Source organism: Procambarus clarkii, chromosome 52 (genome assembly GCF_040958095.1).
Source record: "Procambarus clarkii isolate CNS0578487 chromosome 52, FALCON_Pclarkii_2.0, whole genome shotgun sequence".
NCBI classification, from domain to species: Eukaryota; Metazoa; Arthropoda; class Malacostraca; order Decapoda; family Cambaridae; genus Procambarus; species Procambarus clarkii.
The window spans coordinates 19,201,163-19,217,554 of NC_091201.1; the positions used below are offsets into that span (position 1 = coordinate 19,201,163).

The 16,392-nt window shown below is 51.3% G+C and overlaps 1 protein-coding gene across 1 annotated transcript; it reads right to left on the bottom strand.

The window, feature by feature from the left end:
• Window positions 1-49: 49 nt before the first annotated feature.
• On the bottom strand, window positions 50-8,675 carry LOC138352158 (proline-rich protein 36-like). The gene is made up of 5 exons (XM_069304420.1): window positions 8,438-8,675; window positions 6,941-7,098; window positions 3,932-4,518; window positions 1,960-3,544; window positions 50-1,867 (listed from the first exon to the last, which is right to left on the bottom strand). Exons 1-5 carry the CDS (start codon window positions 8,673-8,675, stop codon window positions 50-52), a joined length of 4,386 nt encoding a protein of 1,461 aa, XP_069160521.1.
• Window positions 8,676-16,392: the final 7,717 nt, after the last annotated feature.

Genomic DNA, 16,392 nt, shown 5'->3' on the forward strand with positions numbered 1-16,392 from the left:
AGGGTGGGCGGCAGCAAGAGGGTGGGTGGCAGCAGGAGGATTGGCTGCATCAGGAGGGTGGGGTGCCAGCAGGAGGGTGGGCGACAGCAGGAGGGTGGGCGGCAGCAGGTGGGTGGGCGGTAACAAGAGGGTGGGTGGCAGCAAAAGGGTGGGAGGCAGCAAGAGGGTGGATGGCAGCAGGAGGGTGTGCGGCAGCAGGAGGGTGGGCGGCATCAAGAAGGTGGGCGGCAGCAATAGGGTGGGTGGCAGCAGGAGGAAGGGCGGCAGCAGGAGGGTGGATGGCAGCAAGAGGGTGGGTGGCAGCAGAAGGGTGGGCGGCTGCAGGATGGTGGGCAGGAGCAAGAGGGTGCATGAGCGGCAGCAAGAGGGTGGGTGGCAGCAGGAGGGTGGGCGGCAGCGAGAGGATGGGCGGCAGCAGTAGGGTGGGCGGCAGCAGAAGGGTGGGCTGCAGCAGGAGGGTGGGCTGCAGCAGAAGCGTGGGCGGCAGCAGGAGGTGGGCGGCAGCAGGAGGGTGGGCGGCAGCAAAAGGGTGGGCAACAGCAGGAGGATGGGCGGCAGCAAGATGGTGGGCGGCAGCAAGAGGGTGGGTGGCAGCAGGAGGGTGGGCGACAGCAGGAGGGTGGGCGGCAGCAGGAGGGTGGGCGGCAACAAGAGGGTGGGAGGCAGCAAGAGGGTGGACGACAAAAAGAGGGTGGGTGGCAGCAGGAGGGTGGGCGACAGCAGGAGGTTGGGCGGCAGCAGGAGAGTGGTCGGCAACAAGAGGGTGGGTGGCAGCAGGAGGGTGGGCGGCAGCAAGGAGGTGGGCGGCAGCAAGAGGGTGGGTAGCAGCAGGAGGGTGGGTGGCAGCAGGAAGGTGGGGCGGCAGCAGGAGGGTGGGCGGCAGCAGGAGGATGATCGGCAGCAGAAGGGTGGGAGGCAGCAGGAGGGTGGGCGGCAAAAAGAGGGTGGGTGGCAGCAGGAGGGTGGGCGACAGCAGGAGGTTGGGCGGCAGCAGGAGAGTGGGCGGCAACAAGAGGGTGGGTGGCAGCAGGAGGTGGGCGGCAGCAGGAGGGTGGGCGGCAGCAAAAGGGTGGGCAACAGCAGGAGGATGGGCGGCAGCAAGATGGTGGGCGGCAGCAAGAGGGTGGGTGGCAGCAGGAGGGTGGGCGACAGCAGGAGGGTGGGCAGCAGCAGGAGGGTGGGCGGCAACAAGAGGGTGGGAGGCAGCAAGAGGGTGGACGACAAAAAGAGGGTGGGTGGCAGCAGGAGGGTGGGCGGCAGCAGGAGGATGATCGGCAGCAGAAGGGTGGGAGGCAGCAGGAGGGTGGGCGGCTAAAAGAGGGTGGGTGGCAGCAGGAGGGTGGGCGACAGCAGGAGGTTGGGCGGCAGCAGGAGAGTGGGCGGCAACAAGAGGGTGGGTGGCAGCAGGAGGGTGGGCGGCAGCAAGGAGGTGGGCGGTAGCAAGAGGGTGGGTAGCAGCAGGAGGGTGGGTGGCAGCAGGAAGGTGGGGCGGCAGCAGGAGGGTGGGCGGCAGCAGGAGGGTGGGCGGCAGCAGGAGGGTGGGCGGCAGCAGGAGGGTGGGCGGCAGCAGGAGGGTGGGCGGCAGCAGGAGGGTGGGCGGCAGCAGGAGGGTGGGCGGCATGAAGAGGGTGGGCGGCAGCAAGAGGGTGGGTGGCAGCAGGAGGATAGGCGGCAGCAGGAGGGTGGGTGGCAGCAAGAGGGTGAGTGGCAGCAGGAGAATGGACGGCAGCAGGAGGGTGGATGGCAGCAAGAGGGTGGGTGGCAGCAGGAGGGTGGGCGGCAGCAGGAGGGTGGGCGGCAGCGAGAGGGTGGGCGGCGGCAGGAGGGTGGGCTGCAGCAGGAGGGTGGGCTGCAGCAGGAGGGTGGGCTGCAGCAGGAGGGGTGGGCTCCAGCAGGAGGGTGGGTGGCAGCAGGAGGGTGGGCGGCAGCGAGAGGGTGGGCGGCAGCAGGAGGGTGTGCGGCAGCAGGAATGTGGGCTGCAGCAGGAGGGTGGGTGGCAGCAGGAGGGTGGGCTGCAGCAGGAGGGTGGGTGGCAGCAGGAGGGTGGGCGGCAGCGAGAGGGTGGGCGGCAGCAGGAGGGTGGGCGGCAGCGAGAGGGTGGGCGGCAGCAGGAGGGTGGGCTGCAGCAAGACGTGTGGGCTGCAGCAGGAGGGTGGGCGGCGGCAAGAGGGTGGGCGGCAGCAGGAGGGTGGGCGGCAGCAGGAGGGTGGGCGGCAACAGGAGGGTGGGCGGCAGCAAGAGGGTGGGCGGCAGCTGGAGGGTGGCCGGCAGCAAGAGTGTGGGCGGCAGCAGGAGGGTGGGCGGCAGCAGAAGGGTGGGCGACAGCAGGAGGGTGGGCTTCAGCAAGAGGGTGGGCGGCAGCAGGAAGGTTAGGGGCTGCAGGAGGGTGGGCGGCAGCAGGAGGGTGGGCGGCAGCAGGAGGGTGGGCTTCAGCAAGAAGGTGGGCGGCAGCAGGAAGGTTAGGGGCAGCAGGAGGGTGGGCGACAGCAGGAGGGTGGGCGGCAGCAGGAGGGTGGGCGGCAGCAGGAGGGTGGGCGGCAGCAAGAGGGTGGGCGGCAGCAGGAAGGTGGCCGGCAGCAAGAGGGTGGGCGGCAGCAGGAGGGTGGGCGGCAGCAGAAGGGTGGGCGACAGCAGGAGGGTGGGCTTCAGCAAGAGGGTGGGCGGCAGCAGGAAGGTTAGGGGCAGCAGGAGGGTGGGCGGCAGCAGGAGGGTGGGCGGCAGCAGGAGGGTGGGCGGCAGCAGGAGGGTGGGCGGCAGCATGAGGGTGGGCGGCAGCAGGAGGGTGGCCGGCAGCAAGAGGGTGGGCGGCAGCAGGAGGGTGGGCGGCAGCAGGAGGGTGGGCGGCAGCAAGAGGGTGGGCGGCAGCAGGAGGGTGGGCGGCAGCAGGAGAGTGGGCGGCAACAAGAGGGTGGATGGCAGCAGGAGGGTGGGCGGCAGCAAGGAGGTGGGCGGCAGCAAGAGGGTGGGTAGCAGCAGGAGGGTGGGTGGCAGCAGGAAGGTGGGGCGGCAGCAGGAGGGTGGGCGGCAGCAGGAGGATGATCGGCAGCAGGAGGGTGGGAGGCAGCAGGAGGGTGGGCGGCAAAAAGAGGGTGGGTGGCAGCAGGAGGGTGGGCGACAGCAGGAGGTTGGGCGGCAGCAGGAGAGTGGGCGGCAACAAGAGGGTGGGTGGCAGCAGGAGGGTGGGCGGCAGCAAGGAGGTGGGCGGCAGCAAGAGGGTGGGTAGAAGCAGGAGGGTGGGTGCCAGCAGGAAGGTGGGGCGGCAGCAGGAGGGTGGGCGGCAGCAGGAGGGTGGGCGGCAGCAGGAGGGTGGGCGGCAGCAGGAGGGTGGGCGGCATCAAGAGGGTGGGCGGCAGCAAGAGGGTGGGTGGCAGCAGGAGGATAGGCGGCAGCAGGAGGGTGGGTGGCAGCAAGAGGGTGAGTGGCAGCAGGAGAATGGACGGCAGCAGAGGGTGGGTGGCAGCAAGAGGGTGGGTGGCAGCAGGAGGGTGGGCGGCAGCAGGAGGGTGGGCGGCAGCGAGAGGGTGGGCGGCGGCAGGAGGGTGGGCTGCAGCAGGAGGGTGGGCTGCAGCAGGAGGGTGGGCTGCAGCAGGAGGGGTGGGCTGCAGCAGGAGGGTGGGTGGCAGCAGGAGGGTGGGCGGCAGCGAGAGGGTGGGCGGCAGCAGGAGGGTGGGCGGCAGCAGAAATGTGGGCTGCAGCAGGAGGGTGGGTGGCAGCAGGAGGGTGGGCTGCAGCAGGAGGGTGGGTGGCAGCAGGAGGGTGGGCGGCAGCGAGAGGGTGGGCGGCAGCAGGAGGGTGGGCGGCAGCGAGAGGGTGGGCGGCAGCAGGAGGGTGGGCTGCAGCAGGAGGTGTGGGCTGCAGCAGGAGGGTGGGCGGCAGCAAGAGGGTGGGCGGCAGCAGGAGGGTGGGCGGTAGCAGGAGGGTGGGCGGCAACAGGAGGGTGGGCGGCAGCAAGAGGGTGGGCGGCAGCTGGAGGGTGGCCGGCAGCAAGAGGGTGGGCGGCAGCAGGAGGGTGGGCGGCAGCAGAAGGGTGGGCGACAGCAGGAGGGTGGGCTTCAGCAGGAGGGTGGGCGGCAGCAGGAGGGTGGGCTTCAGCAAGAAGGTGGGCAGCAGCAGGAAGGTTACGGGCAGCAGGAGGGTGGGCGACAGCAGGAGGATGGGCGGCAGCAGGAGGGTGGGCGGCAGCAAGAGGGTGGGCGGCAGCAGGAAGGTGGCCGGCAGCAAGAGGGTGGGCGGCAGCAGGAGGGTGGGCGGCAGCAGAAGGGTGGGCGACAGCAGGAGGGTGGGCTTCAGCAAGAGGGTGGGCGGCAGCAGGAAGGTTAGGGACAGCAGGAGGGTGGGCGGCAGCAGGAGGGTGGGCGGCAGCAGGAGGGTGGGCGGCAGCATGAGGGTGGGCGGCAGCAGGAGGGTGGCCGGCAGCAAGAGGGTGGGCGGCAGCAGGAGGGTGGGCGGCAGCAGGAGGGTGGGCGGCAGCAAGAGGGTGGGCGGCAGCAGGAGGGTGGGCGGCAGCAGGAGTGTGGACTTCAGCAAGAGGGTGGGCGGCAGCAGGAGGGTTAAGGGCAGCAGGAGGGTTAGGGGCAGCAGGAGGGTGAGTGGCAGCAGGAGGGTGGGCGCCAGCAGGAGGGTGAGTGGCAGCAGGAGGGTGGGCGGCAGCAGGAGGGTGGGCGCCAGCAGGAGGGAGGGTGGCAGCAGGACGGTGGGCGGCAGCAGGAGGGTGGGCGGCAGCAGGAGGGTGGGCGGCAGCAGGAGGGTGGGCGGCAGCAGGAGGGTGGGAGGCAGCAGGAGTGTGGGCGGCAGCAGGAGGGTGGGCGGCAGCAGGAGGGAGGGTGGCAGCAGGAACGTGGGCGGCAGCAGGAGGGTGGGCGGCAGCAGGAGGGTGGGCGGCAGCAGGAGGGTGGGAGGCAGCAGGAGTGTGGGCGGCAGCAGGAGGGTGGGCGGCAGCAGGAGGGTGGGCGGCAGCAGGAGGGTGGGTGGCAGCAGGAGGGTGGGTGGCAGCAGGAGGGTGGGCGGCAGCAGGAGGGAGCGTGGCAGCAGGAGGGTGGGCGGCAGCAGGAGGGAGGGTGGCAGCAGGAGGGTGGGAGGCAGCAGGAGGGTGGGCGGCAGCAGGAGGGTGAGCGGCAGCAGGAGGGTGGGCGGCAGCAGGAGGGTGGGCGGCAGCAGGAGGGAGCGTGGCAGCAGGAGGGTGGGCGGCAGCAGGAGGGAGGGTGGCAGCAGGAGGGTGGGAGGCAGCAGGAGGGTGGGCGGCAGCAGGAGGGAGGGTGGCAGCAGGAGGGTGGGAGGCAGCAGGAGGGTGGGAGGCAGCAGGAGGGTGGGCGGCAGCAGGAGGGAGGGTGGCAGCAGGAGGGAGGGCGGCAGCAGGAGGGTGGGCGGCAGCAGGAGGGTGGGCGGCAGCAGGAGGGTGGGCGGCAGCAGGAGGGTGGGCGGCAGCAGGAGGGTGGGAGGCAGCAGGAGTGTGGGCGGCAGCAGGAGGGTGGGCGGCAGCAGGAGTGTGGGCGGCAGCAGGAGGGTGGGTGGCAGGAGGAGGGTGGGAGGCAGCAGGAGTGTGGGCGGCAGCAGGAGGGTGGGCGGCAGCAGGAGGGAGGGTGGCAGCAGGAGGGTGGGAGGCAGCAGGAGGGTGGGCGGCAGCAGGAGGGTGGGTGGCAGCAGGAGGGAGGGTGGCAGCAGGAGGGTGGGCGGCAGCAGGAGGGAGGGTGGCAGCAGGAGGGTGGGCGGCAGCAGGAGGGAGGGTGGCAGCAGGAGGGTGGGCGGCAGCAGGAGGGTGGGCGGCAGCATGAGGGTGGGCGGCAGCAGGAGGGTGGGAGGCAGCAGGAGGGTGGTCGGCAGCAGGAGGGAGGGTGGCAGCAGGAGGGTGGGTGGCAGTAGGAGGGTAGTGTGGACCATGGCTGCGGTGGGCGGCGCCACCCCCTCCCCCCCCTCACCCCCAAACTTGTGGCCCACGTGTTAAAGGGAAGCGACACTCCCATCCCCTCTGTGACGTCATCACGACTGCAATGACGTCATCATGGATTACGTGACGACATTCCGGTTCAAGTGACGTCATCACGGCTGTAGTGACGTCATCAAGGCTGACGTGACGTCACTCCAGAGGATTAGCTGGGAAATGTTTATAGTTATCCAGGTAGGGAGGGTGAGGGGGGGAGGGGGGGGGGTAGGAGGGGTCGATGGAGTGCCACCGCAGGAGGAGGGTACTCATCTAGTTGTGCTTGCGGGGCTGGAGCTCTGGCTCTTTGGTCCCGCCTCTCAACTGTCAATCAACTGGTATACAGATTCCTGAGCCTACTGGGCTCTATCATATCTACATTTGAAACTGTGTATGGAGTCAGCCTCCACCACATCACTGCCTAATGCATTACATCTGTTAACTACTCTGACACTGAAAAAGTTCTATATAACGTCCCTGTGGCTCATTTGGGTACTCAGGTTCCACCTGTGTCCCCGTGTTCGCGTTCCACCCATATTAAACAGTTTATCATTATCTACCCTGTCAATGCCTCTGAGAATTTTGTAGGGAGTGATCATGTCTCCCCTTACTCTTCTGTCTTCCTGTGTCGTGAGTTGCATTTCACGCAGCCTTTCTTTGTAACTCATGCTTCTTATTTCTGGGACTACCCAAGAGACATACCTCAGAACTTTTTCCAGCTTCGTCTTGTGCTTGACAAGGTACGGGCTCCATGCTGGGACCACATACTCCAGGATTGGTCTTACATATGTGGTGTACAAGGTTCTGAATGATTCCTTACACAGGTTCCTGAAGGCTGTTCTGATGTTAGCCAGCCTCGCATATGCCGCAGATGTTATTATTTTTATGTGAGCGTCAGGAGACAGGTTTGGTGTGATATCAACTCCTAGATCTTTCTCTCTGTCCGTTTCATGAAGGACTTCATCTCCCATTCCATTCGATATCCTAGTATGGCCTCCTGTTTCTACCGCCTGGTTTCATTACCTTACATTTACTCGGGTTGAACTTTAGTAGCCATTTGTTCGACCATTCATTCAGTTTGTCTAGGTCATCCTGAAGCCTCATACTCTCTTCCTCTGTCTTGATCCTCCTCATAATTTTTGCATCATCAGCAAACATTGAGAGGAACGATTCTGTACCCTCTGGTAAATCATTTACATGCAGCAAAAACAGTATAGGTCCAAGTACTGAACCCTGAGGGATTCCACTGGTGACGCCACTCCAATCTGAGACCTCACCCCTGTGAGGTCTGTGAGGAGACCTCACCTCTTGTATGGTACTGTGTCAAAGGCTTCATGGCAATCAAAAAATATGCAGTCTGCCAACCCCTCTCTTTCTTGTTGCCTGGTGAGCTCGCAGGAGGTCGTAGAAACCAAATCCCGTGAGGTAAAACTGTGAGGGTGTAGGTAATAGTATGATGATCTTATCTGGGGTTTTAATAATTGTAATAATAATGGAGGCATTAGTTCGGGCACTAGAGCAAGGTTCGAGTGTCCAAGTGAATGAACTGTATATTTTCACAATAGTGTAGTTTATATATATATATATATATATATATATATATATATATATATATATATATATATATATATATATATATATATATATATATATATTATATATATATATATATATATATACATATATATATATATATATATGTATATATATATACATATATATACATATATATATTGCTGCCAGTATGCTTGCTGCCAGTATATATATATATATATATATATATATATATATATATATATATATATATATATATATATATATACATACTGGCAGCAAGTTTTCTTTTAAACATGTCTCATTGAATATAACAGCATATTCTGTATTTACTATCTTCTGGTTTAGGGCTTCTATCCCTCTAACTATTATTCTTGCATCAGGGTTTAGTTGAAAGAGGAGTTCTCCATAACTCATGTTCGTTTTTCAAGATGAAGAAAAAAGTGAAGTACTATAGAGTGTATTACACTTATTATACTATTGCACAACGTTTCGAACCTACATGGTTCATTCTTAAGTGATAAGAAATTACAGATCTCGTTAGATTTATACCAGTACGGGGTCAGGTGAGAAAACAAGTAGAATAAAGGAAAAGGCAAGGGGATAAATAGTTGATAATAGGGGGACGAAGCACATACAAGGATTAATCGAGTGTAATAGGCCTATTATGTTGAGCAGTGTCTTCTGTGTTGGTATCGTTATGTTCTGGTCTTGTCCTTACTCTCATGGTGGCTAGAGTAAATAGTTCCGTGATTTGGGTATTAACAGTAGGTTGTTCTATTCATATGTAGATTGCTTCAAGAATTTGTAATCTTCTTACATCTTGGGTTTTGTTTATAACACAAGTGTTTTTATTCAGCATTTCTCTTGTTAGGGTGATGTCATGGGCTTGTCTCATGTGATTCCTGGGGGCACCGGAATAAAGATGACAGGTCAAACGCCTCGTCAGCTTGGTCGACGTCATACCTATGTACTTGGATTGAAGGTCACATCCTTCGTGGGGGCAAGTGCACATGTATACAACGCTTGACTTCTGTAAAGGGTTCTCCGTCGGCTTCAGGCTGTTTTTAATAAGGAGGTCGGTAGTCTTCTTTGTTTTATAGAATATGATCAGGTCTATGTTTTGGTCAGGAATAGTGCTTTTTAGTCCTTTACGGATTATTTCCTTCATTATTCTTTTTTCTTTCTTATGTTCACTGTGCATAGTTGATTTGTAATATAATTTTATTGGAGGTGTTGTGGTTTCTGCTCTAGGTTCAGGATTGTACCATTGGTCCAGGTGTCTTCTTAAAGCGTTGTTTATTTCCGTGTTACTATATCCATTGTTCACCAATACCTGAGTTATTCTTTCAAACTCTCTAGTTACATTGCTGCATTCGGAGCAGTGTGTAAGCACACAATCATAACTACACAGCCCGATGGAATCATTGCTTCCCTGGACGTCGAATCATTATTTACCAACGTCCCAGTCGACACAACCATAGGATAATACTGGACAGAGTATACAGAGACGAGAGCACCCCCAAATTAGACATAACCGAGCCACACTTGAAGCCATACTGATCAGCCACACTCATCAGTCCGCAAGGAGACATGTATCTACAAATAGACGGAGTAACAATGGGCTTCCCCTTAGGAGTGTTATTCGCTAATTTTTACATGGGAACCATCGAAGATAGAGTCTTCAGTAGTAGACAAAAACCAACTGTATACTGCCGGTATGTAGATGACATATTCGTCATAGTAAAAGACTCAGATGAACTAATTGATCTAAAAATCCATCTAGAGAGAGAGTCAGTACTCCGATTTACACATGAAAATAGTGAAAATAACAGTCTGCCATTCTTGGATGTACTAATAACAAAAACAGGAACCTCTTTAAGCACCAGCGTATATACAAAACCTACCAACATTGGATTATGCCTGAACGGTAAGAGTGAGTGCCCCTAAAGATACAAAACCAGTGTTATCAGTGCTTATATTCGTCGAGCGCTTACACACTGCTCCGAATGGAGCAACGTGAATAGAGAATTTGAAAGAATAACTCAGGTATTGGTGAGCAACGGATATAGCAACACGGAAATAAACACCGCTATAAGAAGACACCTGGACCGATGGTACAATCCTGAACCTAGAACGGAAACCACAACACCTCCAATAAAATTATATTACAAATCAACTATGCACAGTGAACATAAGAAAGAAAAAAGAATAATGAAGGAAATAATCCGTAAAGGAGTAAAAAGCACTATTCCTGACCAAAACATAGACCTGATCATATTCTATAAAACAAAGAAGACTACCGACCTCCTTATTAAAAACAGTCTGAAGCCGACGGAGAACCCTTTACAGAAGTCAAGCGTTGTATACATGTACACTTACCCCCACGAAGGATGTAACCTTCAATCTAAGAAACCAGAAATAAAGGATGAATTTTGGAGAGTTAAATTATCAATTACCGTCGACAGTGAAGAAGAACGTAAGAAATATTGAAAAGATTCGTGTTAGAATTATTAATCTTACCCTTTCGGTCATATTCAACAACATATGTTTACAAGAAAGACTTCTACCAAAATATAATAATATATATAATATATGGAAAAACCACATGTGAAAAATAAAGACTGCAAAACGCATTTTCGGCTTAATTAGCCTTCATCAGAGCAAATAAGAATCAACTTTGCTCTGATGAAGGCTAATTAAGTCGAAAATGCGTTTTGCATTCTCTCTCAAAACCAATGTACTTTTTTGTATATCTAAATAAATAAAAATGTAAATGTTCGTTTGTTCAAAATCGCTAATCTCCGAAAGTTCCTCAGCGATTGCCTTGAAATTTTCACACAACGTTCCATTCACGTCCGGGGAGGTTTTTATATACATACTATATAGACGTCTGTGACGGGAAAAACATGCTTTTTTTGAAAAACTGTGTTTTTCATGTGAGGGAAATCTTCGAAACCTTTTTACCGATTGCCTTGAAATTTTAAAACAACGTTGCATTCGAATAGGCGCGTGTTTTTATATACCCACTATATACATGCCTCACCTGTGACAGGAAAAAATCATGCTTTCTTGAAAAACAGCGCCATCTGTAGGATGTAAAAGCAACACACACTGTAATCTCCGAAAGTTCTTCACTGATTGCTTTGAAATTTTGACACAACGTTCCAATCAAATAGGTGCGTGTTTTTATATACCTACTATTTAGATGCCACACCTGTGACAGGTAAAAAAATTATTTTTTTGAAAACAGTGCCATCTGTTGCACGTAAGAACAATACACACTATACAAAATATGTAACGATTCCATTTCAATGTTTCCGATTGGATTGATAAACTGAATTTTCATAGATTTTTATTTATTTTCATTTTTATTTAATTATTTTCTGTGACATTGCATTGGAACTGAGCTGTGTTGTTTACCATACCCTTCATTTCATGGATATAGTTTATTTGTTTCTTTATTTCATTTCGTTGTTTTAACTGTTCTGCTTATTTTTCAGTGCAATTGGTGGAGAAATTGAGCTGTGTCGATTGATCTGCATTTGAATATAAATATTTCGATAGTATTTCTTGTTTTTGTTTTGAAAACAAGAAAATAGACAACACGTTTATTTCACAGCTGCAAATGTGCAACAAACAGTTATGAATCCACCTGCTACAACGTTAACTGCTTTCGTCACGTTATGTCAAAATGACGCGTTTGTCAAAACACTGCTGTATTCGGAAGTGCCTACGTATTACACATGGAATGCCAGTAGAAAACCATTTGAACGACGCACACGAGGAGAGCGAGTCGACGGACAACCTGGTATATTCAAATAAACAACGATAGGTAGACTGTACATCGTGCATCCCTACCAGGATGAATGCTTCTTTCTTCGCATGCTGTTGGTAAATGTGCCCGGTCCAACGTCTTTCCAGCAATTGAGATTTGTCAACGGCGTTACACATGCCTCTTTTTGTAGTGCATGTCAAGCTCTGAATTTATTGGAGAACGACCGACACTGGGATGTATGCATTAATTTTGGTTCAACACGTCACATCCAAATAAAATTCGTGCATTGTTTGCAGTCATATTGACCGCCTGCTCTCCTTCATCTCCAACAGAGTTATGGGAGAAATATAAATCGCACATGGCTGTAGATATTATCTGTCGAATACGCAAGGAAAATTCAAATATGAACATGGATTTCACAGCAAAAATCTACAACGAAGTGTTGATAATGATTGAAGATTTGTGCTTAGAAATCGTAAACAAAATTCTCAATCAATTGGAACTGCCATCACCGAATCGATCTGCTGCTGCTTCGTTCGATGTAGAATTGCGTCGTGAACAAAATTACAACATGGGTCGTATTGTCGTATGTGCAATCAAATATTCCTAAGCTAACGCTTGAGCGAAAAGGCATTTACAATCAAATAATTCAAACTGTCAATAACGGGCTTGAAGAAATCTTCCTAGATGCGCCAGGAGGAACTGGTAAAACCTTCCTAATTAGATTAATTCTGGCAGCATTTCGATCCAAAAATGACATAACCTTAGCTCTTGCATAGTCCGGAATAGCTGCGGCATTGCTACCAGGTGGAAGAACTGCTACTTGGGCTTTGAAATTGTCATTGAACATGCAATTCATTGTAACTCCCACGTGCAACATTTTCAAAGGATCCCACATGGGAAAAGTATTGTAGAAATGCAAACTTATTGTTTGGGATGAATGCACAATGGCCCACAAAAAAAACGCTCGAGGCTCTTGATCGATCATTGCAAGATTTGCGTGGAAACATCAGACCATTTGGGCACGCATTAATATTGCTTGCAGGAGATTTCAGGCAAACATTACCTGTAATTCCTCGATTGACACCAGCTGACGAAATAAATGCTTGCCTGAAATACTTTACTTTGTGGCGCCACGTAAAGACGTTAAAATTAACTACAAATATGCGTGTCCAGCTGCAAAACGATCCATCAGCTGAGATATTCTCATATCAATTTATGGAAATTGGGAACGGAAACGTGCCGGTTGATCTGACCTCAGGACGAATTTCATTGTCTCATAACTTCTATAATTTAGTGACGTCAAAAGAAGAATTGGTTGAAAAAGTTTTTCCCAATATTCAAACCAATTATAAGACTCATGATTGGCTGAGTGAACGAGCTATTCTTGCGGCCAAGAACAAAGACGTCTACGAACTTAACAATATTATTCAGTCTAACATTCAAAGCGAGGCAGTCACATACAAGTCTGTTGGCACTGTTGTGGAAGCAGATGAAGGGGTTTATTATCCAACAGAATTATTGAATTCACTTGATCTGCCAGGGATACCATCATACGTACGTCAGTTGAAAATCGGGTTACCAATTATTATGTTGCGAAATATCAACCAGCCAAAACTTTGCAAGGCCACGTGTCTTGCAGTAAAAAAAATAATCAGCAACGTCGCAGAAGCAACAATCTTGACAGAATCTTTCCAAGGTGAAGATGTCTTCATTCCTCGCATTCCTATTATTCCAACAGATATCCCATTTCAATTTAAGAGATTGTAATTTCCAGTTCGATTGGCGTTTGCAATCACCATCAGCAAAGCTCAGGGCCAATCTTTAGAATTGTACAGTTTATATCTAGACACGGATTGCTTCTCTCGTGGACAATTATATGTTGTGTGTTCTAGAGTCGGCAAACCAGACAATCTCTATATCTCCACAGACAATAGAACAACAACAAAAATTGTATAGCTACAAGCATTGTGAAATTAAACATATTAGAAACGTGCACTTTCTCTTTTCTTTCTCTTTTCTTTCTTTCCTATTTAACCAGATTGAACCACAGCAACGCGTGGTCGGTACAGCTAGTTTATTATAAAACCCAAAAAACGGCCAATATACTCATGAAAAACTCCCCAGACACCAAGCAGAACGCTTTGAAGGAGACCAACGTCGTCTATGCCTTTAAATGCCCACTTGGGGACTGTAAGCCCCAAAGAACTCAGTATATAGGCAAGACAACAACGTCTCTTTCCAGGCGACTAACAATGCATAAGCAACAGGGAGCCTTCGAGGAACACATAATCTCTTCTCACAACCAGACCATCATCAGAGAAATCTTAACAAACAACAAAGAAATCATCAATAGGTACAGCGATAGCAGGCGGCTTGACATCAGCGAGGTACTACACATCAAAAACTCAACACCGGCAATCAAGAGCCAATTAATGCACAACTATATGCTACCCACTTCAAGACCCCGAACCAATATGGAAGCAGCAAGAGGAAGTATGAGCTAATAGGCCTTCTGCACTTACTTCCATTCATATGTTCACTTATCCAATTTATACCCATTGTTTCGTGTTCTGTCTAGTGTTTGTCACCTCACCCAAAACTTTTGTACCATATCACCTCATCCAATAGAGTATAAGTACGAAGAATTTGTGTGTAAATTAAGTCTTTGAAAATGTAATACGAATTACAAAACATGTTCAGGCATCAGACAATTAAAAAATGAATTTCGGAGAATTTATATATTTATTACCACCGACAGTGAAGACGAACATAAGAAATATTGAGAAGATTCGTGTTAGAATTATTAATCTTACCTTTTCGGTCATATTCAACAACATATGTTTACAAGAAAGACTGCTACCAATGTGTATATATATTTTATATATATATATATATATATATATATATATATATATATATATATATATATATATATATATATATATATATATATATATATATATATATTGTGACGATAATCTCTTTCAAGAGAGATTGAGCCTGCTCTTCCCTACATCATTACGTCGTTCAAGTACAAGATACTATATAGAAGATACGTCCACCAGTATCGCCAAACATTTTGCCCAGGAAGCAAATCGTACCATGCACACCCCGACACCGGCTACAGCCGCTGTAACCAGCAAACTGCTCATACTCCGCCTGCCTGTTGCTGATTGGCTGGTGTCTCGCCGCACCTGCACTCACGCCACCACCAAGAGTTGTCGTCTGGGCAGCAGCACGCCGTACTCGTCAGAATATTTCTGTGCTCCATGGAGTTGACATCTCTCGCTAGTAGACTAAGCCTTGGCTTTCGTGTACTAAGGGAGGTGGCAGCTTGAAGCCAGTATTCCAGCACCTCACTTATTTAATTTATATTGCTATCACTATAACGGGCATTCTGGTCTTAGAGTAACTTTTCATTGCCAGTTATTATTCATGTTATTTTGTTTGTTGACTTGTCCTGAATTTTATGAGATTGTCTTTATTCATGTCTTGTTTTCTAGAGTAATTAAAATTTCATTGTTTATATACTTGTGTTTTGTGTGTCTTCCCATTACCTTACCACAGACGAAAGGACAAACTTCTCTTTTTTATTTTGTTATGTGACGAGGCCCTGCCCCCAGCTTTTGAAACAGCCGAACACCAACGCTTTACCGTCACAATATATATATATATATATATATATGACTGAAAACTCACACCCCAGAAGTGACTTGAACCCATACTGCCAGAAGCAACGCAACTGGTATCTACAGGACGCCTTAATCCACTTGACCATCATGACCGGACAAAAGGAAGTGATAGCTGAAGCTATTTGAACCACTTCTCCGCCGGCACTCGGATGGTAATCTTGGGCATAGCATTTTATCAAATCATCTCATTCTTTGGGGCACACGTGAGGAACACAAATGCGAACAAGCTTGAATGGTCCCCAGGACTATATGCGACTGAAAACTCACCCCAGAAGTGTCTCAAACCCATACTGCCAGGAGCAACGCAACTGGTATCTGCAGGACGCCTTAATCCACTTGACCATCACGACCGGACTAAGGAAGTGATAGCTGAAGCTATTTGAACCACTTCCCCGCCAGCACTCGGATGGTAATCATGAGCATAGCATTTTATCAAATCACCTCATTCTTTGGGGCATACGTGAGGAACACAAATGTGAACAAGCTCAAGATTACCATCCGAGTGCCAGCGGAGAAGTGATTCAAATAACTTCGGCTATCACTTCCTTAGTCCGGTCGTGATGGTCAAGCAGATTAAGGCGTCCTGTAGATACCAGTTGCGTTTCTCCTGGCAGTATGGGTTCGAGTCACTTCTGGGGTGTGAGTTTTCAGTCGCATATACTCCTGGGGACCATTCAGGCTTGTTCGCATTTGTGTTCCTCACGTGTGCCCCAAAGAATGAGATGATTTGATAAAATGCTATGCCCAAGATTACCATCCGAGTGCCGGCAGAGAAGTGGTTCAAATAGCTTCGGCTATCACTTCCTTTTGTCCGGTCATGATGGTCAAGCGGATTAAGGCGTCCTGTAGATACCAGTTGCGTTGCTCCTGGCAGTATGGGTTCGAGTCACTTCTGGGGTGTGAATTTTCAGTCATATAAATATATATATATATATATATATATATATATATATATATATATATATATATATATATATATGCAAACAAGCCTGAATGGTCCCCAGGACTATATACAACTGAAAACTCACACCCCAGAAGTGACTCGAACCCATACTGCCAGGAGCAACGCAACTGGTATGTACAGGGACGCCTTAATCCGCTTGACCATCACGACCGGACATAAGGAAGTGATAGCCGAAGCTATATGAACCACTTCCCCGCCGGCACTCGGATGGTAATCTTGGGCATAGCATTTTATCAAATCACCTCATTCTTTGGGGCACACGTGAGGAACACAAATGCAAACAAGCTTGAATGGTCCCCAGGACTATATACAACTGAAAACTCACACCCCAGAAGTGACTCGAACCCATACTGCCAGGAGCAACGCAACTGGTATGTACAGGGACGCCTTAATCCGCTTGACCATCACGGCCGGACATAAGGAAGTTATAGCCGAAGCTATTTGAACCACTTCCCCGCCGGGGTGTGAGTTTTCAGTTGTATAT